The 27,031-nt window shown below is 46.6% G+C and overlaps 2 protein-coding genes and 1 non-coding gene across 5 annotated transcripts in view; 1 reads left to right on the forward strand and 2 right to left on the reverse strand.

Annotated features, from left to right (window-relative positions):
- LOC109452969 (uncharacterized) overlaps positions 1-759 on the reverse strand; it is a 36,097-nt gene extending 35,338 nt beyond the window's left edge. Inside the window, exon 1 of the transcript XR_012493945.1 lies at positions 625-759. This is a non-coding gene — a transcript (uncharacterized LOC109452969). The remainder of the gene's footprint in view (positions 1-624) is intronic.
- GLS2 (glutaminase 2) lies at positions 715-15,121 on the forward strand. 3 transcript variants are annotated; one of them, XM_019742339.2, is made up of 19 exons: positions 759-896; positions 1,025-1,121; positions 6,494-6,593; positions 7,000-7,121; positions 7,707-7,836; positions 8,377-8,456; positions 8,533-8,696; positions 8,917-8,975; positions 10,637-10,669; positions 10,954-11,012; positions 11,514-11,580; positions 11,730-11,780; positions 11,994-12,170; positions 12,844-12,975; positions 13,085-13,177; positions 13,346-13,407; positions 13,901-13,977; positions 14,266-14,329; positions 14,466-15,121. In XM_019742339.2, exons 1-19 carry the CDS (start codon positions 836-838, stop codon positions 14,620-14,622), a joined length of 1,785 nt encoding a protein of 594 aa, XP_019597898.1. In that variant the 5' UTR covers positions 759-835; the 3' UTR covers positions 14,623-15,121. The 3 variants fall into 3 exon arrangements, with proteins under 3 accessions (XP_019597897.1, XP_019597898.1, XP_019597899.1); XM_019742338.2 differs by lacking the exon at positions 1,025-1,121 and having other exon boundaries at positions 715-896; XM_019742340.2 differs by lacking the exons at positions 759-896; positions 1,025-1,121 and adding an exon at positions 1,153-1,877.
- SPRYD4 (SPRY domain containing 4) lies at positions 15,085-17,186 on the reverse strand. The gene is made up of 2 exons (XM_019742345.2): positions 17,036-17,186; positions 15,085-16,690 (listed from the first exon to the last, which is right to left on the reverse strand). The coding sequence occupies exons 1-2, from the start codon at positions 17,118-17,120 to the stop codon at positions 16,152-16,154; spliced, it is 624 nt and encodes a 207-aa protein (XP_019597904.2). The 5' UTR covers positions 17,121-17,186; the 3' UTR covers positions 15,085-16,151.
- Positions 17,187-27,031: the final 9,845 nt, after the last annotated feature.

Here is a 27,031-nt window from a genome sequence, read left to right on the forward strand (position 1 = left end):
GGCTGCATTGCTCAGTGGGTTACTGAGGGCCGGTTTTGGCCTTCGAACGTAAAAGGTCACTAAGAGACCTCTTGAAAAGGTCTCACTCTTATGCGAGCGTAGAGAAGCACCGCTCTCCATTGTCTCCGAGAATTCCATGGTTTTAAACCCGTCGTGTCCTCGGGAAGCTCGCCCGGCGTTGCAACCACCCAGTCTCACTTTTCCCGCCCTCAGCGTCTGCCCGGCTGCAGGGCCCCGCCCCCCCGTCCCCACGTCCCCCCCGCCCCGCAGCGCGGAGGAATCCGCAGGCATTTGAGGACGGCCCACCGCCTTGCTCTCATTGGATAGCCTCAACTTTTCTCTGCCCCCAAATTTTTCCTTCCTCAATGATTGGACTTCGGCATTGTCCATCCCAACACCAGACACCGCCCTTTTTCCACCACGCACTTGATGCCCTCCGCCCCGTTTTCCTCCCTCACCCATACACTCTTAACCGGTCCTTAGCCCAGGGGCTCTCGGGTACACCTGATAGTGGCCCGAACCTTATGCTCGGGCCACTTTTGCTCCTCCTGCTCCAACCCCGCCCACCAGGCCCCTATTCTCCACCTCTCAGGCTTCGCTCTCCAACACAGAGCTCGCCCCCACCTGGCCTCCGCGACGATTCCTCCGCCCCTCTTTCCAAAGACCGTTCAGACGCCCTGGGCGCTCTGGCGGAGCGGGCGACGTGCTGGGGGGATGCGCTCCATGAGGGCTCTGCAGAATGCGCTGAGCAGGGCCGGCGGTCATTGCCGAAGGGGAGGCTGGGGTCACCTGAGCCGGAGTCCCCTCCTTGGCGGGGGCATCCGGCACCACCTCAATGAGGCCGCGGCGCAGGGCAGGGAGACGCCGCACAGTCACCATCCGCAGCAGCAGGATCAGTAAGGCTTGCGGGACAGGGGCAGGGGACAGATTCCCACTCGCTGGTTCCCGAGTCCCATTCCCTCTGGAGCGCATCTCATCTCTCTTATTTTCCTCGCTCACTAGCCTGCGATGCCTTTTCCTTTAGATTTGGGGATTTGGGTCCGCCGTGCTCGGGCGGTAATGTGCGGTCCGCCTGGGAGGGCGTTTGGGCAGGTCGGTCCTCCGGATGGTGGCTGTCCAAGGTGCGTACCTAACAGGGAACGCATATGGGCGCGGAGTGTTTCTTGGTGCACGTGTCTGAGTGCAGGGATTGTGCGCACCGCCTGTCCTCACCCTCCCTCTCCTCCCCAGTCCTCGAGTGTATTTTAGGGGATGCGTGGGTATGCAACAGCCTCCCTCCTCGAGTCCTACTGTATTTGGGTCTGTCAGTATGGTGTGTCTGTGTTTCGGCGTGTCCTCGGCGTGTGATGTGTGATGCGCGTATATTATTGGTGCGTAGATACGTGCGTGTGTTGAGTGCGTATGTGTTGGGTGTGTGCGTTATTAAGGCTCCCTAATCTGTCAATAGGGTGGTTTTCCAATTGGTTGTTGAATGAGGAAAATCTTGATAATGGGGGCGATCATAAGACACAGATTTCCCAAACCAGAGCCAATCAGATCCCTTATTTGTTCTGCTCAGGCTTCCTGATTTAAAGGGTTCTTTTCCCTTGGGCTCTTATTCCGCCCTAGAGGCTGCACCTCTCTCCCCCGCCACCCAGGAACACTTGGTGGCTGAGCCTATTTTCTCCGAGACAGAACTGAGCAGGAAATTTTGCCTTCCCAAAAGCCAACGTAGACACTGTCCAGGTAGCCCAGCTCTATCATAGCAGGAACAGGAAATGGACCATCTCCCCTGTCACTGACATCTGATGGCATTCAGAAAAACATGCACACCATAATTAAAGTAGCCAGACAGACACAGCACTACCTCACCACCACTGGAGCCCCTGTCCTGACAGGTAACAGATCAATAAGGTATTATTTATTTATTTATGTATAATTATTATGCTGTACTTTTCCATGAGCCTCTTCTCAATGAGACATGAAACATTTAAACTTTAAAGAATAAGCCCTCTCTCTCCTGTTCTACTCTCTCCCCCAACTTTCCCCAAATAATTCCCATGGAAGAAATGGTGGTGGGATAGAACAAAGGCTTAACCTCCCTCACACTCACATTTTGGGTGATTGGGATGGGCAAGGGGAAGTGTCCCTAGTCTCCTGCCCCCTTTCCTTATCCAGTGGAGTCAGGTGATGGTAGTGTTTTTAGGAAGCTTGATCTTCCTGTCTATGGCTGCCTGTGCTCCCAGGTACTTCATGCTCATGGCCTTGGATTGATGCTCCCTTGGGCAGAAGGAGTTGAGAGCACTGCAGGGAGATGGGCTCTGGGAGCATGAAACCATGTCAGGGAGGGGTTCCTGTATTTGGGGTTGTGGGAGAGGAGAGCAGCAAAGAGAAAATGCCCTATTATTCAGGTTATTGTTTGTTTTTAACATTTAGCTTTATTATATTTCTGATTATAAAAGAGTATCAAGAAGAAAATAAAGATCCCAGTATTAGAGGTAACCAGTTAATTTTGTGATATATATCCATATATATTCTGTATATATATACAGAGGGTGCCAAAAAAAAGTATACACATTTTAAGAAAGAAAAAACTGTATTAAAATTGTAATACAATGAATGCCGCTAGCATTCATTTGATTAACGCCATCTTTTGAGCAAACGTCATACTACACATTACTACCATAATGCAATTCAACTTCGAAAAGTAATAACATAGATAACATCTCTTAAGATGTGTACTTTTTTTGGCACCCCCCAGTATACAAAATTTAACAAAAATAGGATCATAGCATTCATATTTTTTGGTATCCTATCTTGTCCATTTATCAACAGTTTTGAATACTGAATGTGTATGTATGATATTGTCATTTTAATGGCTGCTGTTTTGCCATTTTAAGATTCCATTGTGTGAGGTATCGTAACTTAATTAACCAATCTTCAATTTAGTTACTACATATTTTGTGCACTTGTTCAATTATTTCTCAGAGTAAATGACTAGGAAATTTTGTTCTTCAGAGACATATGTCACCGAAACGAGCTGTGATCAGACAATACAGTGAATGTTTACATTTTAAAAAGTTTATTATAGTAAAAGACACATTGCCATTAATCCCCCTCAAAATACTCCCCCTCGCTTCGAACACACTTATCCCATCGTTCTTGCCACTTTCTGAAGCAGTTCTAGAAGTCCTCTTCTGTGAGTGTCTTTAGTTGTGCTGTCATGGCTGCCTCAATGTCCTGAAATGATTCAAAACTTCCTTTCATGGTCATTTTGACTTTGGGGAAGAGTCAAAAGTCGCACAGTGCCAGATCCAGTGAATAAGGTGGACGAGGATACACTGTGATGTTTTTATTTGACAGAAATTGCTGTACCAGAAGCGATGACATGGAGCCTTTCCATTGTGATCACAAAATACAGTGAATGCTGCTGCCGAGTACCATCCGACAGAAAGGCAGGGATCTTCAATACGGGAAGCGGCACATCAAACCTTAGTAACAGTGTGTGACAAGTTTCAACTTGTTCAGTGCAGTCAGTTGGGTGTGAGCTACAATTGAGAAAAGGTGTGTTTTAAAGTGTGCAATAAATCATCCTGCATCATGACAACGCTCCATATCACACATCATTTCTGGTATACGGCAATGTCTGTCAAGTAAAAACATTACAGTGTGTCCTCATTCACGGATCTAGCTCTGTGCGACTTCTGGCTCTTCCCCAAAGTCAAAATGACCATGAAAGGAAAACATTTTGAATCGATTTAGGACATGGAGGCAGCCACTAAAGACACGAAAGAGGACTTCAGAACTGCTTCAGAAAGTGGCAAGAACGATGGGATAAGTGTGTTCGAAGTGTGTGGGGTGGTATTTTGAGGATGATTAATGGCAATATGTCTTACTGTTAATAATTTTTTGAATTTAAATATTCACTGTATTTTTTTATCATGCCTCATGTTTTGTATAACCTTCTAGAGATATTTTTTGCATATATCAGTAAATACATGTTGACATTATTTTCCCTTTTTTAATATAAATGGTATCATACTATACATATTGCTCTGCACTTTGCTTTTTTCCCCTCAACATTATTTTGCAGATCATTCCATATCTGGGTCAAACGGTATGCAAATTTTTTAAGGTTTGCAATACCTTTAGTGGTGTGGTATTATTTCCTGTCTTCCTTCAGCTTCTGGGCAGAAAGATCTGCCCTCAAAGTGTTCCTAACTATTTTTCTTCTTGAGTTATTCCTCAGATATCTTTTTCCTCCCTTCCTCTGCCACCGCATGGATCCTCACTTCCCTATAGGCACGAAGCTCATTGTGACAATTGGATTTTCTCAGAAACAGGAAAACTGCCCCCTCTCCTGGTATTCCTCCTTAGACCAAAGCACACACACACACACACACACACACACACACACACACCCGTAACCTGTGCCAAGCTTCTTAAGAGGCATTTTATTTTTTAATGCATTGTTTCAACAGATAATATATTCATATTTATATTTTAGGTTGGTGCAAAAGTAATTGCGGTTTTTGCAATTATTTTTAATCTTTTAAACTGCAATTACTTTTGTACCAACCTAATATATTCAATAGATAATATATGCATATTCATATGGTTCAAAATTCAAAATATGCAAAAAGATATATAGTGGGAAATAATGCCTCCCAGTCCTTTTGCTCAGCACCTCTTTCATCTCCCTAGGAGATAAATCAGTCTTCCAGAAATATTTTGTGTCTGGAAAAGCAAATATATATAACATAAATAGTACCATATTATAAACAGTGTTCTATAGCTTGCTTCTTTTAGTTAATATTACATTTTTAAAGATCATTCAATATCAATGCTCAATTCTTATTTTTACATTGCATAATAATTCTATTATATGAATATATTAATACTATCATTTACCTAACCAGTTCCCTGTTGATGCACGTTTAGGTAGTTTCCAGTCTTACTAACAATGCAGTGAATATGTTACTTTATAGGTATGTGAGTACACCTATAGGATAAATACCTGGAAGGCAAATTGTTGGGTCAGAGGGTTTTGAAGGGTCTTAATTTCAAATAGCTCTCATATTTGGAATGATCTGATAAAACAATTCCTCTAAATCTGATAACATATTATCAGGAGAACGCTTGAAGACCAAGAAGTCTTAATTAACTGGAATTTTAGGTGCTGTAAGCCAGCACAAGGGAGAATTTGGGAAGCAGTGAACTTCCTAGAAATGTAACTTTGTAATTCTTTATTGAAGATCCACTGTGTGCCAGGGACTTTGCTCAATGCTAGGAAGACAAAGATACATAAAACACAAAGAGGTAACAGTGGGCAAGGGAGATCCTCTGTCCATAAGATAGTGTGTTGTTTCATACCAGCAGCACAAGCAAAATCTGGAGGTTTGAGGAAGCCTTTACAGAGTTAGTTAGAAATGTTTGATCTGGACCTTGAAGGATGAGCAGGACTGTGCCAGGTGAAGGAGGAAAAGGTTATTCCGTGCAGAAGTTGCAGCATAAGCACCACCAGGAAGCCCGACAGTGCCTGGCCCATTCTGGGAGCCACCTATTACCTGGCATAACTGTGGTGTAGGCACATGGTGGAGAATACGAAAGGAATGCTGGCAGGTTCTAAAGAGCCTTGAATGCCACAGTAAGAAATAAGAACTTATTTTGTAAGCACTTAGGGAATTATCAAAGGTTTTTGAGTAGAGAAATGATATTTGAGTTTTAGAAAGATAACTGGCTCATTGTGGAAGATGGCTTGGAAATCAAGAGTGTGGTACAATTAGGTAACAGACAGTAAGGAGCTGATGATAAGGAAGCATGATTTACTGAGATTTACTTTGTGAAAGACACTTTTTCATGGAATATTATTTTAATGAAGCCTCACATCACCCATGTGAAGCAGACATTACTCCCCGTATTTTACAGATGAGAAAGCAGGTTCAGCAGTATTAAATAACATTATTATCCATATTAAGATCACACAGCTATTAATGGGCAAACTGTGTTTTTTTTCTATACCATGCTGGCATAGAGGAGAAAAGAGGGTGGATTTGAGAGACATTATGGAGACAGATTCATCCAATGTTGGTTATCAACTGATCATAGATGTAAGCTGTGGGAATTATCTAAATGGTTCCATGTTTCCAACTTGGCACCTCGATGAGTGGTAAAACTATTAACCCAGATGGGAAACACAAAAGGAGGAACTGAGGAGGTGAGATGACCTCAGGTTTGGACATGTTGAGTTTGTGGTATCTTTGGGACATCTAGAATTGGAAGTGTCTAGAAGGCAGCTAGAAATAAAGGTCAGGAACAAAAGAAAGCTAGAGAGTACATTTTAAGTCTTCTCAGGACAGATGTGAAAGTTGGAATTTTAGGGATAGATCAGACAGCTCAGGGAGGAGGCCGAGAACGAGGACACCTACCTACTTATAAGCCCATGTTCCAGGAGGAACAGCAAAGAACAGTTCTCAGGTTCCTGTCCTCCTCCCCTATCTCTGCCCTGAAACAGTGATTCGTCAGAGAGTGGCATGCTGTCCCGCTTGGGTGATCTGCTCTTCTACACTATTGCTGAGGGACAGGAACGAATCCCTCTCCACAAGTTCACTACTGTAAGTTCCTCTCTACCTGCTCAGAACGCTAATACCTTAGCATCTCTGGAAAGTGGGGAAAAGGAGGGTAGGACAAGTGCATGGCAGCTAAGGGACTGCTTCATGCAGATGAAAAATAGTAGATGCCAAGGCTGGTGGGAAAATTAAACATTCTGACTCAACCCATTTTCTTGATTTGAGACTTTGACCAAGTGGTTCAGAAACCAGCTGCCTTGATGAAAAAGGGTAGGGAACCCCGTGTTATCCTCAAAGCTGCTCTATCCCCTCCTTTCTTAGTCTGCAAATCCGTTTGTCCCACCTATTGCAATAGTTGGGGTTGAGCTCATTGTTAACCATTGGGAAAGATTATTAGGATTGGACTACTGTCCTTGCAGCTGACCTTACCAGCATCTTCTTTCCCCTGAAGGCACTGAAGGCCACTGGACTGCAGACATCAGATCCCCGGCTCCGGGACTGCATGAGCCAGATGCGCCGCATGGTGCGAGAGTCCAGCAGTGGTGGCCTCTTGGACCGAGATCTCTTCCGAAAGTGAGGGCCCCAGGAACAAGGGCACCGATCTCAAAACTGTTCTTGGACATAAACTATAACAGCAGGGAGGGATGTTGGGGGTTGGATAGTTCAACCCCTCTTTTAATGTTATTACTACACAAGAAACACATGAATATGCATATACTTAGTATAAAACTTCAAACAATATAGAAATACATGTTCTGCTTTCCCTCTCTCCACAATCCCAGTCCTTTTTCCCAGAAATAAACATAGTTAACAGATTACTGGGCATCTTTTAGATAATGTCCTGTGCATTTACATACGTAGGAATAAAGGTAAATATATGAGTTAGGATTTTTAATATATAAGTGATCTACTATACATATTATTCGGGTGTTTCTTTTTCTTGGGATATCATTCCACATTATTACAATCCCTTATTTTAGAGGCAAAGAAACTTAAGACCCAGAAAGATAAAGTGACGTGCCAAAGGTTTGGCAGGACCGCTGTTGGTCCCAAACCCGATGACCGCTGACACCTTCTTTATCCCCCAATTCCATGGCTCTAGAGTGAGTCCCAGCTGCATCTCTCCAGCTCCCTAACCCAATCATGTCTGGGATCCAGGTGTGTGAGCAGCAACATTGTGCTCCTGACCCAGGCATTCCGAAAGAAGTTTGTCATTCCTGATTTTGAGGAGTTCACGGACCATGTGGATCGCATCTTTGAAGATGCCAAAGAGCTCTCCGGAGGCAAAGTGAGGGCCAGGGGGCTAAGGGAGGGGCAAGGGTTCTGGGCCAGACACACCTTGCTTCTTGGAGATTTCCCGGGGCTGGGAATCCAATGGACGAGAGATGAGAAGCAGAACCTCTAAAAATGGGGACAAGGGCTTTATGTATTTCTATACATGTGATTTCTAGTGCAGGTGAGGGAATCCAAGGTTTTTATGGGGACATTTGGCATAAGGATTCAATAGAACTTTGAAAAAGACCCATAGAGTAATTGAGCCTAAGAACCAAAAAGGGAAGCTGACCCCCAAATTTTCTTTTTACCTTCTATGGGCTTTATTGCTATCTCTATAGGAATGGAGACGCAGAAAGATAAGGCCTTCTAGGATTTAAGGCCTGGGTGTCTCTGGGAACAACAGGCAAGAGGGAACCGTGTTGCCCTGCAGAAAAAAAAAAAAAATTTAGCTTTTATCTAAAAGATTCTCCTGACCTGGAAGCTCAGCTCTGTTCCCCTTCTCCACATCCATATCTCCATTCTGTCTCTGTTTTCTCTACCCACTCATGACCAGGTGGCAGCCTACATCCCTCAGCTGGCCAAGTCAGATCCAGACCTGTGGGGCGTCTCCCTGTGCACTGTGGATGGTCAGCGGTGAGCAAGAGGAAGGGGAGGCAGGGCACGGGTGCAGAACATAGGACAACCTCTCATGGCACCTGTCTGCCTCCAGGCACTCTGTGGGCCACACCAAGATCCCCTTCTGCCTGCAGTCCTGTGTGAAGCCCCTCACCTATGCCATCTCTATAAGCACCCTGGGCACTGACTATGTGCACAAGTTCGTGGGCAAGGAGCCCAGCGGTCTGCGCTACAACAAGCTCTCCCTCAATGAGGAAGGTGAGCACTAAGGACTCAAACCAGACTCGTAGGTGCCCCCTTCTTGTCCCCACACCCCCCCCCAGCCATTTTTATTTGTTTATTCTTTGCCCTTCCTGATGAGCGCTGTCATTCCATCCTCCCAGCAAAGAACTCTTTCTGGACTAGCTTGCAGAGTGGGCAGGCTGTCAGTGAGGTTTTGCTCCGTGGCTGATCAGACTGGGGGGTTGTGTTTCCCCAGGAATCCCCCACAACCCCATGGTCAACGCTGGTGCCATTGTGGTGAGCAGCCTGATCAAGGTCAGTGTCACCCGAGCCCTCTCTAAACCTCCTGTTCCTATAGCCCTCATATCTTCCTAGTTCTCCAGGGAGACTGGAGGGGCCTTCATTCCTTTGAGGGTTCCCCAGGAGGCAGTGAGGACACATATTATACTGAGGATATCAGTAAAAGGAACTGTGCCCTTGCCCCCACCCATGAGTCTGGAGCCCAGAGCTTCCTCGTCCATAGAGAAGTGAGCAGGTCCTGACCCCTTCCTAGGACCAAGGGCCAAATGCCAGACACAAGGGGAGGACAGCACTATTAGGCGCTGATTGGCCACTGCTGGGTAAGAGACACGGAAGGAAGGGTGAATGGCCAGGCCAGGGCAGCTATTCACGTCACCTGGAACTGTGAGTTGGCCTTGAGCAAGGGTGTCAGGCTGACTTGTCAGCTGTAGGTCTCCCAGGGCTTGAGCAAGAACCTAAGAGTAATGTGGGCAGCAGTACTCTGGAGCCAATCACAGCCCCTCCTGGGGAAGGTGGTGTTAGGAGCCCTCCCCCCAGGGACTTAGGTGTCAGAGTTCCTGTAGTGTTGACACTATAGTTGACAAGTACAAGAAGTAATGGGAGCCGGGCCGGTGGCTCAGGTGGTTGGAGCTCCGTGCTCCTAATGCCGAAGGCTGCCGGTTCGATTCCTGTATGGGCCAGTGCCAGATGGCTTGGTTGGAGCACGGGCTCTCAACCACAAAGTTGCCAGTTCGACTCCCGCAAGGGATGGTGGGCTGCACCCCCTGGATGGTGGGCTGCACCCCCTGCAACTAACAACGGCAACTGGACCTGGAGCTGAGGTGCGCCCTCCACAACTAAGACTGAAAGGACAACTTGACTTGGAAAAAGTCCTGGAAGTACACACCGTTCCCCAATAAAGTCCTGTTCCCCTCCCCCAAATAAAAAAAAGTAATGGGGGTGCAGGGTGACCAGGTTCAGGCCCTCCTCTTGCTCTGGGATAGCTCTGTCTACAACCTGCCTCGTCCCATTCCCATCTACACAGGCACACAGGCCCTGTTGGACTTGACTCTTAGCTTTATTTCAGTTATCAATATAATTGAGTATTATAATATATGCAACGCACATCTTCATCCCATTCCTGTCACACACTCCAGTCTTGGAGACAACCATGGGAGTCAGGGAAAGGATAGATTAAGGCTCCAACCTGGAGTATAAGGAATGGAGATGGGGATCAGGAATAGGGGTGGGAGTTGGGGACAGGATTAGAATCAGGAAAATGAAAGTGGGAGTCGGGGATGAGGGTTGGGATTGAGAATGGAAATGGGACTGAAACTCAGGCATGAGTGAGGCTCATAGATGGGGGTGCGGTTATGTGTATTCATTACTTGATAAAATCGAAATGGTTTGGTTTTTAAGGTCACTTGATATGCAGGGATACAAAAAGTCTCAGTTGTAAAAAAAGAAAGAAAGGAAAAAGTAAAATGTAACACATTCCTAGTAGGAACCAGTCTAACACTTAACTACTAGGTTCTTCTGACCCTCCCCTGTCATCCTCGACCCTCCCCTGTCATCCTCGACCCTCCCCTGTCATCCTCGACCCTCCCCTGTCATCCTCGACCCTCCCCTGTCATCCTCGACCCTCCCCTGTCATCCTCCCAGGCTTGGAATACTGGTCTCTCTCTTTTTCTTTGTAGATGGACTGTAACAAAGCAGAGAAGTTTGATTTTGTAAGTTTCCTTGCTACTCAGCCCCTGGCTGCTTTTCTCCATGGCATGTTAGTTATCTTGCGCTGCCACCCCAGTGCCTGGCTCTATCCCCTTTGATATTGTACCAGCCCATACTAGAAGCCTTATTTCCAGAGGTGTGGGAATCTGCTGGCCTCAGAGAGGAAAGCCTCTTGAAGTCCCTGCTTGGAGAAAGACTGAGGAGTTCATTAGAGTTGAACAGCCTCATGTGTTTATCAGGGTTCCTCATTCACATGGTGTCTTCCATGCCCCCTTTTCTCTTCTAGGTGTTGCAGTATCTGAACAAAATGGCTGGGAATGAATACATGGGTTTCAGCAATGCCACGTAAGGCCCTGGACACAGGACTGGCCGAATGTATTGTGGTGTGTGTGTGTGTGTGTGTGTGTGTGTGTGTGTGTGTGTATGATGGAGGAGGGGGATGGTAGAATTTTAGGAGGAAGAAATCCCAGGGGAACTTTGGCCTCCCAGCTTCCTCTGAGCCCCTTCATTGACATTTACTTTGTAAAAGAATTTACTTCATTTCTGCTTAGTACTTAATGATCAAGGCGGTGTGAGGGTTTCTTGCCAAGCCTCTCAAAGCCAAAAACCATTTTCCTAGACTAGATGACTAGACGATTTGGGGTATTTTGTTTCGTGCTTTATAATAAAGCTCTTCCTAATGCTTGCTCAGGTTCAGAAGTTTCCTCCAGTATTACTGAAAATTTACAAAGGGGCTGATTTAGTTTAACATGTGTGATCTAGTTCTGTCTCTCAGGGAAGGTATTTTTTTCCCCTTCTCACACCCACCCCTCAAACGTCAAGTACTAAATTGAGTGTTTGCTTCAGATTCCAGTCAGAGAAGGAAACAGGGGATCGGAATTATGCCATCGGCTATTATCTAAAGGAAAAGAAGGTAACTGGGAGGGGCTGCAGAAAGTCCCTGGGGATTCTGCGGCTGGGAGAAGGGCAGTCGGGGTTGGGATGTTGGCTGAGCCCCTGGTAGTGTGAAGGGGGACTGCTGATGGCCTGAAGAGAAATGCTCTCCCCTGTTGTTCTTTGCAGTGCTTTCCTAAGGGGGTGGACATGATGGCTGCCCTTGATCTTTACTTCCAGGTAAGCAAACACTGCTGTTGAGCTGGGGCCAAGGGAACAAGGACAGACTGCACTCCTTGCTCTGACTCAGAGGGTTTCTCCTTTCCCGTGGTTCTGGTGTCCTTCAGAAACACCGGGGGAACTTGTTGAAAGATCTGGATGCCAACATTGCTCCACGCCCAAGAGCAGTGTTCAGGTCCACCCCTCCCTCTCATCTCTGCCGTGTCTCCATAGCTGTGCTCCGTGGAGGTGACCTGTGAATCAGGCAGTGTCGTAGCCGCCACCCTGGCCAATGGTGGGATCTGCCCCATCACAGGCGAGAGCGTGCTGAGCGCTGAAGCAGTACGCAACACCCTCAGCCTTATGCATTCCTGCGGCATGTACGACTTCTCAGGCCAGTTTGCCTTCCATGTGAGTTCCGCAGCGCCATTCACTTCCCACAAGCCCAGAACAAAGCAGAGAGGCCAGTCTCTGAAGGTGGAGAGGTGGAAGCTTGTTCCTGCCGTCTCATTCACTAACTTCCAGGCTACTAGGCTGAGAATCCTTAGGGGAGTTTGTCAAACACATCAGGTCCCTCAAACACAAGCACACAATGTTGCAGCTTCCGAACCGCTTGCTTTTCTGCCGCCCTTCCCATGGTTGGCACCCTCTTCTCTAGGTTTTAGTTTAGATATCACTTCCAAAGAGAGGCTTTTCTGACCACCCTATCTCAAGTGGGCCCCTTCCCACTTCATTCTCTGTCACAGCACCCTACCTCTTTTCCTCTGTTATCATAATCCATGCTTATTTTTATCTGTTTGTTTACCTGCATACTGTCTATCTCCTATCACCAGAATGTAAGTGAAATAAGAGGCTTTGTCCTAGTATCAGGCATATAGAGGAAATACTCAGTAAATATTTCCTTACTGGAGCCATGAGTTTCAGGAGGGTAGGGGAGGACAGGAGTAAGAAAAGCAGCTAGCTAACAAGCCAAAAGGTTGGGATGGCTGTGGCCTTGCCCATGCGGTCACTTGAGGTAGCCTAACTTGTTAACCCAGACGTGGGCCACCTCTAGCTCATCCTCAGTTTCAACTCTGTCCCCAAGGTGGGCCTGCCAGCCAAGTCAGCTGTGTCAGGAGCCATCTTACTGGTGGTACCTAATGTCATGGGAATGATGTGTCTGTCACCTCCACTGGACAAGCTCGGGAACAGCTATAGGGGCATCAACTTCTGCCAGGTGAGTTACTTTGCATATAATACTAAATATTTTTTAATGAGTAAATAAAGCAATTTTTAGCTCCTACTAAGTGCAAGGAGTAAGTAATTTCTTTGGCTTACAATTCTAGAAGCTGGTGTCTCTCTTCAATTTCCACAACTATGACAACCTGAGACACTGTGCTCGGAAGTTAGACCCACGGCGTGAAGGGGGAGAGGTTAGGGTAAGGAAAACCCCAAGTGGCTTGTAAGAATATTTAGAATAGCACATTCCGTAACACTTCAGCAATACCCTTGGCTAAGCATCCATGGAGGAGGGTCATGGGGCAGAGTTGGGCATGGGTGGGTTCAAAGTCACAGTTAATCTCAGGTGGGTATGATTTGTTTTCCAGAACAAGACTGTGGTGAACCTGTTATTTGCTGCTTATAGTGGAGATGTCTCAGCTCTTCGAAGGTACTTCTGCTGTGTCCAAATAAACACAATAAAATATTCCTGGTCAGAAATCTCATGAGACAACATAACAAAATAGTTAAGTGCTTCAGCTTTAGTCAGATAAAGTGGGTGCATACTGCATTTCAATGAGATTTAATTTTTTTTAAAGTACAGTGCCTGCCATGTGATAAGATTTTAATTAATGGTAGCCACTGTTACGATTAACCTGGGTGTTAAGAGCAGTCGTAGGAGGTAGGTAAGGACCCAACCTCAAATGGATTACCAACATCAGCAAGTATGTACTGAACACCTACCACAGGTAAGCAGTGATGTTTCTGGAATCATCACATTGATGTAGGAGTAACAGTCTCATCTGGGTAGAGAGCACAGATTGTGCGAGGTCTACAGATCTTGGCACAAGCTCTGGAACCATCCAGTCTGACCCCACTTCAGAAAGGACAGGAGTGATTCTAGGCTGATCTGGGTTACTCTAGCTGCTTTCCACTGCCCTCAGGTTTGCCTTGTCAGCCATGGACATGGAACAGAAAGACTATGACTCCCGCACTGCCCTGCACGTTGCTGCAGCTGAAGGTATCTGAAGGTTAAATAAGAGGGGAAGCAGATTGTAAGAGCCTCCCTTTTCTACCAAGAGTACCGCCCACTGGGTATGCCCTCAAGGTTACAGGGACGGCCACTAGTTTGTCCAGATGGCCTTCAGTTTGCAGGCTGACTAGTATTGGGTGTTACAGGGAGCAACATGGGAAGAGGCTTTATTCCCTCCATTGTTCAGAACTCCAGCTGCCAAGGGTCTCTACCAATGTTAATACCAAAAGGTTCAGGATCTGTAACTTCTCATTTTCTTTCTGCCCATATTCCTAGGTCACACCGAAGTTGTTAAATTCCTGCTTGAGGCTTGCAAAGTGAATCCTTTTGTCAAGGACAGGTGAGGATTAAGCTAAAAGCGAGGTTAGGAGCTGGGCAGCAGCTTTTCCATGACTGCCCTTCAGCCACCAGTTATGGATAGAACCCGGGCACTCTCTGTATCTTCTTTGCCTGATCATGCTCTTTGTTCCTCTCAGGTGGGGCAACATTCCCCTGGATGATGCTGTGCAATTCAATCATCTGGAGGTAGTGAAACTGCTTCAAGATTACCAGGTCTCCTATACACCACTTGACACTCAGGCTGAAGCAGCAGATGAGGCTCTGTCCAAAGAGAACTTAGAGAGCATGGTGTAAGCATGGAGCACGCACGGTCCCTGCTCAAGACAAAGCAAGAGCTGGTCGCACATTTAACCCATAACCACCAAACATGCTACAGAGAGCTGCACTGCTTCAGTGGGGACCAAGACTTAGGCCATTGCTTTCTGTGAGAGTCAAAATACCCCAATCCCTGGGCAAAGAGTATAGAGAAGTGCCTCAGTGGACACCTGCAGTAGAGCTATCCATGGAGATCGTGGGCTTCTTCAAGGTATAGCCTAATTGCCTGGCCCACTCAAAACCTTCCCAGGTCTTCACCCAGGTCCCCTCTTCCTCTCCCTGAACCATCATGAGAGAGAGATACTTTGATAAAGGGGCTCTAGCCACCATGCACATTATACAGCCACAGAGGAAGGAGGGCGAGCTATGCACCTGGCTTTAGTTGTCTGGAGAGGTCTGCCCCCCTTGGCCAGGAAACAGAAATTTTATAGACAGAGAAAGTATTTTGTGCTCAAATAAACTTTAATTACACAAATGATTATTTTTGCTAAACCCAGTCCTTCTCTTTATCCCCTGGGAGCATTCAGTTGTATCACCGTCGTAAAGGTAGAATAAGATGGAACCACAGGGTCAGACAGCCCGAACAATACATATTTCACATACATACTCACCCCACCAGGTTTTCCTCAGCCTCTAACACTGCTTTAGGTTAAGTATATTCTGCTACCAAGGTGGTGGTGGGGGTGAGGGCTTGGGTCTGAGCAGGCCCAAAAATGTATTGTGCGAGAGCTTAGGTCTCCTTCCTCCCTCTGGAAGTTCCAAATGTAGCAGAAATGAAGATGGAACTTCTCAAGAATAAAGTGTCTAGCACTAATCCCCTGATATCCTCCAAGCGTCTCTTCCTCTTTGGTCATGGTTATAACTGGCCCAATGATTATAATGGGTTGACCAGGTGTCAGAGGTGTGCAGATTACGGTGGATGGACTCAGAGTGAGGGTAGCTGCAGCTCTGTGGGGCTGAGTCCTGGCTAAGGAAGGCTCTGGTCTCACTCTGACACAGTAAAGCACTTCCTAAGGGAGCCAGCGCCCAGATTCTATATGCTGTAGAGAAAGGGCCAAGTCATTGACTGCACCACTCCTCCAGCCAGAGGTAGATTTACTCTGGAGAGATTCGATAGAGCCCAAAGACACACAGAAGTTACAGTGATCAAAGGGAGGGATCGGTATCACAGTGATGAATAAATTCAAACAAAGCTGGGAGGTAAGACTCCGGGACTCAATAGTCTGAGAAAGGCCTGGGCACAGGGAGGCAAAGGGACTAAAGTAAACAAGTCAGGGAAAGTACATTCATGGTAGCCTAGAAAAATTGGCAGTAGTTTGGGGGAAGGGAGAGGGAGGCTGTATGTCTAGCTTTCAGAGGGTAGGGGAGAGGATGATTACTAAGATATTGCACAGAGGACCCGACACTGAATTGTGGGAGCTAGAGATTGAGGCAAAGTTAAAAGATTTCAGACATTTTGAGCAGGAGGCTGGCCAAGAGTGTGATTAGGGACTCCAGTGATGGACATACTAGAGGCCCTCAGGCACCTTAAGCCCTGAGTGGGTCAGCAGTTCTCCATCCCAAAGGGCAAAGGCAGGCACCACCGGACCCCGGAAATCTGTCTGTAGCGTGTGGACCACAGCGATCCGGCTCACATCCACCAGGCTCAACTTCTGCGCCTCATACTCCAGCAGCAGCCCCACCTTCTCAGGATGCCCGATGCCCTCAATAGGGGCTTTTTCGTTGGCCAACATGGTGTGCCACTTGCGCTGGGCATAGGCGAACACCCAGGAACGATCGTCAACACCGATGCAGCTGTCCCGCGAGATGTCCACATCTGCTACTCCTATCCGGAATTGCTGGGAGCGCTTCACTGTCACCTCCCAGTAGTGTCTGCCACTGGTGACCACTGTGTCTGCCAGCACCACCGCCCACTCCCGGAAGCGCTCCACATTCGGGGCCAATACGGTGGGCTCCAATCCCACCATGCCATATTTGACACCTGTGTCACCTTTGAAGAGTGCCAGGCTGCTGTGCGCGGTTTTTTCTTCCAGTTTGAAACTGACGCCTGCAGGCAGAGCAAAGAGACTAGATGATGACAGGGGCTAGAACCCTTGAACTAGTGACAGATACACGTTCCGATCTGAAGCACGCAGCCCAAGAGATCACGAAGAAACAGGGAAGAGGAAGAGTATCAAGCGGGCAAGGGAGTGGGGGCGCTTTAGTATGGGCAGCCCAAGGAGCCGAAAAGCTGGGCATGGAGAAGCCCTGGATTTTAAAGAAACCAGATACTGTCCCAGGTTTGGCATCCCAAACCAAAGCAGATGGGGAAGGGGAGATGACCGGAGTGGGCTCCGGGAATCACAGACGGAAACCATTCTGGAGGTAAAAGAGTAGAAGGAGATAATCCTACCTCTGCGGGCTTCCGCGGCAGCAACCCCCAATCGTTTGGCCCCGCAGCGGCACAGACAAAGCGAACGTGCAAAAGGCAGCGCCATCTTGCGCCGCGGAAGAACAGGGCACGTCCCCGGCCTGACCCTCCACCATCCGCCAGTCGGCTCTACTCGCACGTGGGGCGCGAGGGGCGGTCGCGCAGTGTGATGACGTCAGGGAGCCGGCGCCCGGCAGGGAGCCGCCATTTTAGTGAGCTCTGTGCTAGTTGTACGCGCGGCTGGTACAGTTTATACCGTTTTTCTGCGGAGCGGAATGCTGCTCACATTTTAACTATATAGGACCTTTAGAGAGATGGTGTAGCAAGATGCTTGGAAGTGATTTTAGAATTAAAAAGTAATCGGATTCGACCCCGGCTCCGCTGTGTGGCTTTGGACAAATCACTTAACTTCTCTGAGCTTTAGTGTTTTCATTTGTAAAACAGAAAAATACATAGCCATCAGACCATGGTAAAAATTAAATGAGAGAATAGCCTAGAATACAGCTTGACAAATAGCAATCAATGGGTAAGTGGTAGTGTTTTAATAAATATTAAATACATAAATACTGTAAATGTTGGTTTTGTATTTTCAGTGCTGAGAATGGAGGCTTTAACTCAATATTCGGTTTATCCAGCTTAACCGAAAGTATCGGTTTTGGTTCAAGAGTGGAACAGGTATGAGGTATTTGATTATGGAGGGCCTACATTTAACATTGTCGCTTGAGGCGATATCCCTGCTTTCTAAATTTTCAATCTGTGTACTTAAGGCTCTGCTGGCCAGCCCAACATCAACATCACATCTCCATGCTCCTGTCCCCCCAAAAAAGGCGACTTTAGGTCCTTAAGAGTCTAAAAAAAATAACCAAAAATTCTCCCCCAAACCCAGCGTTCCAACCACCATTCTTGTGGAGATGGATGGTGCTAGTTCAGGCCACTGTCATCCTTGACCTCAACTGGGGCTTTCTCTTTTTAATGGGGCAGTTTCTAAGCTGGTCTCCCAGCCTTCTATCTCTCTGCTTTAATCTAATGTCCACATTACAGTTAGAGTGATATTTCTAAATCACAAATCTGATCATGCCACTGCGCTACTTAAATTTCTTAATGTGCCTACATCAAATTCTAAGGGATGGTCATAAGGCTTAACCTATGACTGCTGCCTACCTTCTTTCTTTTTCTCACAAAACACAATCCCTCTCAAAGATCTACAGTCTAGTGGGGAGATACGTGTAGATGAAAATATTGGCAGCTGCAATAGGATGCACTAAGTGAAATGATGGAAGTGATTACAGGATGCTCAGTAAGCAAAAGAGAAGCGTCTATTTAGTAATATATGAGGAGAGATTTAGTAGTTAGGAAGAGAATTCCCAGAAGCCATAGCTATGGCTTGAAAAGCAAAAGTGGTTAAGGAACCCCAGCTCGTTCAAGATCTCACCTAAAGTCTTCTCCCTCAATATACATACTTTCTCTTGAGTATCCTGTCTACGCTGGAGTCTCCTATCACCTACTGAAGAAGGACTCTCAAAATCTCTACCCCACACTTCCTTCTTTCTTGAGTTCCAGATCTGCGTGTCCAACAGCCTGTTGGGTATTTCTACCTGGATGTCTCCCAGTCATCTCAAATTTAATGTGTCTAAAGCTAACTGTCTTCCTACACAAACTTCCTCTTCCTAGATTCCCTGACTTGGTGAACTACAACCCATTACCAACCAGTTGCCCAGGCCAGAAATCTGGAAATCCTTGATTTCTTTGTCTCCCTCATCTCACATATCTGATTGTGAATCCCTATCATATTATTTCTACGGTGGAGTACTGCGTTGGCCTTCTAAGTGGTCTCCTCCCTAGTGTTGCCAAGGGAACATTTAAAGAGGAAGTAACTACCTGTCTCATCCATTAGATTGTGAATTCTTAAGAATGGGGATTAAGTCCTTTGTTCTCTGTGCCTCAGGACCTCAGTATTCCCATTAGTACAGAGTAAATGTTTATTGTTTTTTTGTTTTTAAATTTTGCAAGATACTTTTATGTTCTATGACAAGTTACCACATCTTTTTTTTTTTAAGGAATTTGTTTCCACCTCACTTCTTTTTTTTTTTTTTTAAAGGGGAACAGGATTTTATTGGGTAACAGTGTGTACTTCCAGGACTTTTTTCCCAGTCAAGTTGTTTTGGTTGTGGAGGGTGCCGTTCAGCTTCAAGTTGTTGTCCTTTCAGTCTTAGTTTGTGGAGGGCGCAGCTCAGCTCCAGGTCCCGTTGCTAGTTGCAGGGGGCGGGAGTTGAACTGGCAACCCTGTGGTTGAGAGGACGCCCTCCAACCAACTGGGCCATCCAGGAGCTCAGGGGCAGCTCAGCTCAAGGTGCCGTGTTCAATCTTAGTTGCAGGGGGCGCTGCCCACCATCCCTTGCGGGACTTGAGGATCAAACTGGCAACCTTGTGGTTGAGAGCCCACTGGCCCATGTAGGAATCGAACCACCACCAGCCTTTGGAGTTAGTAGCATGGAGCGCTAACCGCCTGAGCCACGGGGCAGGCCTGTTCATTGTTTTTGAATGAAGAAATGAATGAGTATAAAGAGTTTTGTGCCTACGTTCTTGGCATGCCATGGCTCATTCCTTCCACCAGGGGTCAGCCTGACCCAGCCTTTTTATGGGGCTTAATACGGGAGAAGAGAGATGATTCCTTTTAAGCCTTAGGAGCAAAGGGATGAAGGAGAGATTTACTTCAGAAAAGTCCTGCCCCGTCAGTACTTTGCATTTTGTAATGAGAGGAAAGTTCCAGGATTGTGTTTCTGTTGTATTTCTCCTTTGGTTCCATCCTGGTTGTGAGAGGTGAAGCAAATAGTTTCTGGCCTGTCATCTCTTGCATTATTTCACTTTTACAGACTGACTATCCATCCATCTGATAAATTCGTCATTCAGATAATTTATCTGCCTCGTTGCTAATGAACAAGTAATTAAATTCTTAATATTTCCATGCGGAATAATAGGAAGTGATAGAGAATTTTACTTGACAGACAAAAAGGGGAAAGACATTCAAGGTACAGGGGACAGCTTAGGCTAAAGCACTGCATTATGAAACGGAGTGGGGTGCTTGAAGAACCACAAGAAGCACAATATTGCCAGAGTCTCGTGCTGGGGAGATAAGGAGAGCCGATGGAAATGTTGAGACTGGATTATGAGGAGTTGTGTGTGCCATGGTAAGAATTCAGGCATTCAGGAGCTGTTGGAGGGATCACGCGGAAATGACAAATTATGGTATTTTTATGAAGATAAAGCTGGCAACAGCATGGAGAATGAATTGAAAGGGATGAGACTAGAAACAGGGTCAAACAGGATCCAAGGCCGCTAGAGTTCTCAGATGAGACATGGTGTGGGCTCAGCTATCTAACAGGTAGAATTGTTGGAGCTTTAGTGACTGGTTAGATGGGAGTGAGGATGGGGCAAGAAAAGCTGATTCATAGGTTTCTGACTTAGGGGATACAGAAGGAAAAGCGTGTTTAGATGGGGGAAGATAATTATATAGTTCAGTTTGGGGCAGGTTGAAATTGAGGTGTCTGTTGGCCACCCAGGTGAAAATGTCCTGTAGATATATGGATATAAATTTCAAGGGAGAGGTGAACATAGGTGAAGTCATTCAAGAAGAGAGTGTAAACTAGAGTTAGTGGGAGTAAACTGGAACTACAATCCTAGGGAATACCAGTACCTTAGATAACACATATAAAGTGTTTAGTATACGACTTGACCCACAGTGGGCATTGGTCTGCCTGGCTTGGGGTTGTATCTGACTCCATAGGAAAGGAAGGGGAGAAGGAGGCAAGAATAGGATGGGCCAGTCTATTTTTATTCTGTTCCTTGGATTCCCCCATTTCTAATATTGTGGGGGCCCTGGCCTGATCCAAGTGCTAATTGGAGCCTTTAGCTATGGATGCGAGAAGGATGATGCACTCAGAGCTTGGTGATTGTTCTGGACTTTGCCAGGAGTCAGCAGTCAGCAAAGCATAACCAGAGAAAGAGAGAGAAGGGGGGCCCTCCGGAGCTAGCCAAAGGGGCTGCTAGGCTGGCTTGTGCTATGCTGAGGGCTTTGTCCTACTGAAACTGTCTACACAATGGAACTGGGTTACATGCTGACCTGGCTTTCTGAGTCTGGGGCTGGGATAGAGATTTCACGTGATAGAAGCAGAAATGGACGGTCACCCGGCCCCTCTGGACCATACCTCTACTCAACCATATTGTAATTGCTTGAGAGGATGTTCAATATTTGATCATCATAAATTATGTTTATATCTGATTAATTCATGAATCAGTTCATTTATATTTTGATTTAGGGCAGCTAAGTTTAAATGTATATATTGCTTGGGCATGTCTTATTTGGTCTTCCTACGGTCCTGTAAAATCGGCAAGGTAGATATTTTTATGGAACTCAAGCCTCCTGGGTTATTCTTTAAGTCCTGATGATGTGGGCTAGCTAGGAAATTGCTTTAGAAAGGTGAGGAGTCTGCCCCGGACAACCTCAGAGGTGGTTATAGTAATCACATGGGACCCACTGTGGAGAAATGAAGCAAGACAAATCGCTCTGCCTGAAGATTCCCTGAGCTTTATAGACTCACTTGCTCCCTAGTAGTACGGATCCTGCTCCCTACGCACCTCTCTGGGACTAAGAAATGGGCCCTTCTTTATTGAAGGCGGCAGACAACTTAGGACCCCTAGCCCAAGGAATATAAACGAAAGGCTGGTCGTTAGTGATTGAGAGATACCTCAGTCAGGGTAGAGGTCGACGAGGCTCCAGGATGATTAGTACTATAAGCCATAGACTTAAATTAACTTTGTAACTACTCCAAGTTTATTATTTTGCAAATCCATTTTCTCCATTTTCATAGCTCCTACTGGAAAAAACTTTAAAAATGTTGATATGTTTGCTTAAGGCCAGAAGAGAGAAAAGTGGAGAATTTAGAGAGAAACACTTTTTGCAACCCCTGAAAAGAACCCCAAATACAAGAATGGAGTAGAGTAATACCAAAAAAAAAAAAAGGGGGGGTGGGGGGACAAGCTAACCAGAAGGGGAGACCAAGATGAATTGGGGTATGTTCTGGATGATCCCAGGAATACTGACCCCAAGAATCCCCTGACAATTCCTCAAAGGCACTTCCCTTTGTAGATTCCAATGGCCCAGTTGCCAGTTCAGCATTGGTACCTTCTCACTGGTTTGCTCTGTTTCTGATGAGGGATGAGGATGTCCTTATCTTGCTTCCCTGGAATTCTTGTCTTTCAGATCCTCCCTTGAGCTTTCCTCTTTACCTCTCTGGCTCCTGAAACCCAAGTTCATGAAGATGATTAGGGAGTGGAAGGATGGACCCTACCGTCACTGTGAGTGCCTCTGAGTGACCAAAGCCAGGGGAAGCTCCTGCCCCTCACTCAGTGAATCTGAGCTAAAGAGGAAGTAAGGCTAAAGAGGAAGTAAGAGGCTAAAGAGGAAGTAAGAGTTTGGCAGGAGAGAGAAGGGCCAAGGCTGGGGAGAGTGGATGCGTAGATGTGGGAATGGTGAGAGTACAAATGTGCTCCCTTGGGGATGGCACTGACGGGGTGTAAAGGTGGCAGGCTGGGAGATGAGGTACGTCTCTACTGGCGGAAGGAAGGAGACAGTGTTTGTGCCCTGATCACAAGAGAGGCGTGCTCATCTGTCTGGCTGCCTCTTTCTCCTGGGAAGGCACCTCATCTCCCAACTCCACTCTCCTAGACCTCGAAAAGCAGTCTCCAGATTGGAGCAGGACACCCAAGAGACTCTGGACCAGGCTGACAAAATGGTGATCTGGGAGATGAGATTCCCGCAAAGAGGAGAAACCACCATCTTTTTCCATAGACTCTTATCTTTCTTCTGTTGAACCAAGACCTTTCCTCTTCTCCCCTGTGTAATCCCGGTCCAGCCAAATGGGGGCTTACTCTGTGACCACTCCCTTATTCTGTCCTTTAGTCCTTCCTTCCTCTCATATCAGGTGCTTGTAGAATGAAGAGGCAGAGGCCTGTTTGGGAAAGTTCATCACGAGGGAAGGGAACAGAGAAGGGATAAGGAGGAGAGAGGTAGGAGACCAGTGAGGAGAAGAGTGGAGCAGACACTGCCAGCCCAGACAGACAACCTGATTCTGCCTTCCCTTCCCCTTTCCCCTAGGACCTGCAGAGATGGTGGTTTTGGAGAGAGGTGCTGGCTGAAGGCCTGGGTACATTGATCTTTGTAGAAAGAGTCCTTGGGGCCTCATGCCCAGTGGTAGCTCCATGCCAAGCATAGTCCTTCACCTCTTATCTGGAGAGCTGGTGGTGGTGAGGCTGGCACAGGTTTTTGATGAAGTCAGTGGGATCCAGACAAATCCAGCGCTGACTCTAGCACTGTTCTATGCCCACTGGCTTGAATCTTTCCAAGGGGGGGTCCTATGTCTTGGCCTAGAGCACAGCAGCCATCTGGCCTCAGTCCTTTTCTACCTGGCACTGCCCCAGACAGCTGCAGCCTAGCTGGTCAACCAGACTAGCAGCAGCTCCCCTCCCTGAGTAGGTGACACTAGGGAGGTAATGAAGGTGGATGGCTGATACGACTTTAAGGAAGGAACAACAGAGCAGGCACCTTTGCTCTATGCATCCTCTCATTAAGCCACCTTCAATGTATTGCAAGTAGACCAATGAGTTAGGCTTAACCACTCAGAAAATTGGGTGACTTGGTGCAGACCCTTTCCTCAAAGCATCTTTGGTGGTTAGATTGTGGGACCTTGAGGCAGGGAGAGGGAGATATATGTTCTCCCACCCCTTCTCCTAGCGTCTCCAGTCTCCTCTAGGTGAGCAAAAGGAGTCACCTAAGCCAGGCATGGAGTTTTTCTCCACTCTCCAGCTGGTACTGTACTCACCACGTTTACTGTGGCTCACCAGCAGCGACGGGAGGCCAGGAGGCCAGGCAGCCTGGTGGTGGGTCTTTCAGTGACTTCTGGAGCACTGTCATCGGTAAGAACCCCATGTATACCAAGTAGGGGGTTTGGGGAAGGCTGGGTTCTACTCCTCAAGAGAAACACAGCATTTTGTGGGTATTTTCTTTAAAAAGTCTAGGCTAATAGAAAACATTAAGTATGCTAGCTACATATAAATAAATGCAAGAACTCTAGTGAGTTTTTGAGAGCTCTTTTTTCCCCCCTTCTTCCGCCTGCCCCCCCAACTCTGGTTCAAGCCGTTGTTTCTCAGTCTAGCTGGTGGCTCATGGCAGTGGGAATAGAACTGGCAACCTTGGTGTTAGGAGCAGGGCGCTCCAACCACCTGAGCCCCCTTGCCGGCTCTGGAGAGCTCATTTCTAGTTTGAAAGTTTGGCATTCCCCTAAGTAGACAGGCTGGTATGAAAGGAAGTGGGCTGGCGTTCAGTTCTCCAAGGGGTCTTTTCAAAGTTAATGAGTAAGAAAGGAGAGAGGTTGGTAGCTTCAAATGAAGAAATCTAACCCTTTTATTTGGTGTCTACAAGAGCACCAAATTATCTGCTGTTGGCCCTCTGTCCCTTATTATAAGAGACGGTAGGGTTGGTGGTTAGGGATAATCCCTTCCTGTGAAAAAACCCTCATCGAATGGCTGTTTATTAAGTGCTTTATTCTGTGCCAGACACTCTACAAGGCCTTTACCTACGTTATCTTATTTAATCCTGAGGAAACAGACTTAGACAGCTTACATTAATTTATTCGACAAATATTTATTTACTGCCTACTGAGTGTCAAGCATGGGGTTTGCTGTGGTGAACAAATCAGACATATCCCTGCCTTCCTGGAGTTTATATCTAGTGAGGATAACTTCCCTACCTAGAAAGCGGTAAAGCCAGGACTTCTGTTGCTGCTGTTCCTTATAGCTCTCGAATGCACAGAACAGTACTCTGTTCATGACGTTCCCCTCTTGCTTGCCTGTGTGTGTATCCTCTTACTTGGATTTTTTTTAGATAGTAATGATTAACCATCCACCTAAGAGAAAAACTAGAACCTTAACAGTCACAGAAATCTAAACATACATTCATAAATATCCCACTCCACCCCCTTGCCTCCCCTAACCCATCCTGAATCCTGTGTTCATCATGCTTTGTTTTCTTTTTTGTGTAATTTCATTTCATCTATAATATTCTGAAAAGCATATTTTCATTGTAGATTTTTTTTAAACTAATAAAAAGGTTATCATGCCATGTATAGTCTTCTGGGATTCTTTTCCCCTTGCTATTTTATTGCTAAGATTCATCCCTATTATTAAATGTCATTGTGGTGGTTCACTCATTTTGACAGCTGAATAATTTTCTATTGTGTGAACACACCATTGTTTTTATTCATCCATTCTCCCATCAATGGGCATTTGGGTTGCTTCAAGTTTTTGCTATTGTGAACAGTGTTGCTCTAAACATCCCTGTACATGTCTCCTGGTGGAAGAATAGAGAACTTTCTCTTGGGTACATAAGTGAGGAGTGAAATTCCTTGGTCAGAAAGTATGTGTTTATCTTTATAAGATGGTGCTATGCTGTGTTCCAAAGTGATTATCCCAATTTATATTCGCACCAGCAGTCAGTCATAACTAGTTTTATCCCTTTGTATCCTCATCCACATCCGAACCAAAGTATCTATTGCCAAAGCCTCTGCTCTTAACACCATGATGTACCCTCTCTCTTGTCTAGAGGTCCTTTTCTGAACCCTGCACACTCCCTGGTGCAGTGGTGACTGGGACCTATAAGCATCACTGGATGAGATGCAGCAAGGGTTACGGTGCCTAAAGTCAGGAGATTGGTGGGGCTTCTAGAATGCAAGAGTTTCTAAGGACTTCTGATGGACTGTTCTACTTCCATGCAATTGGGAGCTATAGTCCCTTTGGGTGCCCTCTGACCTGTTCTCAGCAACTTTTCCTGCACGTGGATGAGGTAGATGGGCCCTCCACCGTCTCTGTAACTTCCTATCCGTCCCCAAACTGGATATTGGAAGAGGAGAGAAGCATAGGCTCTGATCTGCGTTCTTCCTCTCTCCCCACAGGTGTACAGGATGGGACCGATGCTGAGCACCAAAATTGCAGGCCCATCCTTCAAATTTTTGTTCTCATCCTGTGCTTTACAGGAAAAGCTTGTGGCCTTTATAACTTGCCCTGATATGGGGATAGTGCAGCCTACTAGTGTGTGCCATCCCCACATAGCCCATCACCACATAGCCCCCACCTCTAAGTTCTAAGTCCCTCACCAAGCCTGAGCACAGCTGAACCTCTGTTCCCAAGCTTTCCTTCACCATCTTGTCCTTTTCTCTCTCCTTGACCAGCCTGCTTCCCTAGACACCCCCACCCTGACCTTTCCCTAGGGATCAAGGTTTAGGACTTCAGTGTGCTGAGCACAGCCATATTAGGAGGCATTAGACCCTCCCATTGCTTCAGAGCCATAACTTAGTTTCCTTTCTTTCAGTACTTCCTGCTAGGACCTTGTGAGTCAGAGAAGATGAGGTACAAGCTGGTCCAGAGATTTAACTAACCCCCTTTCTCTCCCCAGCCCTCCAACCCCACCCCAGCCTGTACATAGAAGATAGCTTCTTTCCCCCATCTGTATCTGTGGATTAAAAGGCAAGGCTAAGAGTTTGGAAAGGGAGGTACTGGCATGGGTTGGGGGTAGGGAACCCAGCCTCAGAGACAGCCAGACACAGCAGAACTATTCTTGTCCCAGAGCTGCAGGGTCCACAGATTCCAGCCCAAACCAGCCAATGGGAGAAGGCCCTCTAATCCCAGAGGACTAAAGAATTCTCTTCAGTTATCCAACATCCCTGCTGGACCCCATTCCTGACCCCCACCCCCACCCTTACCCCTGGCCGGCTCAGAGGAGGCTGAAGGCCCCCAGGAGCACCCTCTCATACTCCATGAAGTAAACTCAGCGTGAATGACCTTCCAAGCAGTGTTGTAGAATATTCTTATATAGATGTCAATCAGGACCATGAACTCCAACTTTGACGTGAAAAGAAAGGCAACTTT

Source organism: Rhinolophus sinicus, linkage group LG02 (assembly GCF_036562045.2).
Source record: "Rhinolophus sinicus isolate RSC01 linkage group LG02, ASM3656204v1, whole genome shotgun sequence".
NCBI lineage: Eukaryota > Metazoa > Chordata > Mammalia > Chiroptera > Rhinolophidae > Rhinolophus > Rhinolophus sinicus.

Bases quoted from the DNA above. Each gene is read 5' to 3' on its own strand.
- GLS2 (XM_019742338.2), top strand. From the start codon at position 715: ATGCGCTCCATGAGGGCTCTGCAGAATGCGCTGAGCAGGGCCGGCGGT. The intron at 11,013-11,513 runs GTAAGGCCCTGG...TGTTTGCTTCAG, and splicing joins ATGGGTTTCAGCAATGCCAC to ATTCCAGTCAGAGAAGGAAA. The intron at 11,781-11,993 runs GTAAGCAAACAC...GTGTCTCCATAG, and splicing joins CCCTTGATCTTTACTTCCAG to CTGTGCTCCGTGGAGGTGAC.
- SPRYD4 (XM_019742345.2), bottom strand. From the start codon at position 17,120: ATGGCGCTGCCTTTTGCACGTTCGCTTTGTCTGTGCCGCTGCGGGGCC. The intron at 16,691-17,035 runs GTAGGATTATCT...CTCTGCCTGCAG, and splicing joins TGCCGCGGAAGCCCGCAGAG to GCGTCAGTTTCAAACTGGAA.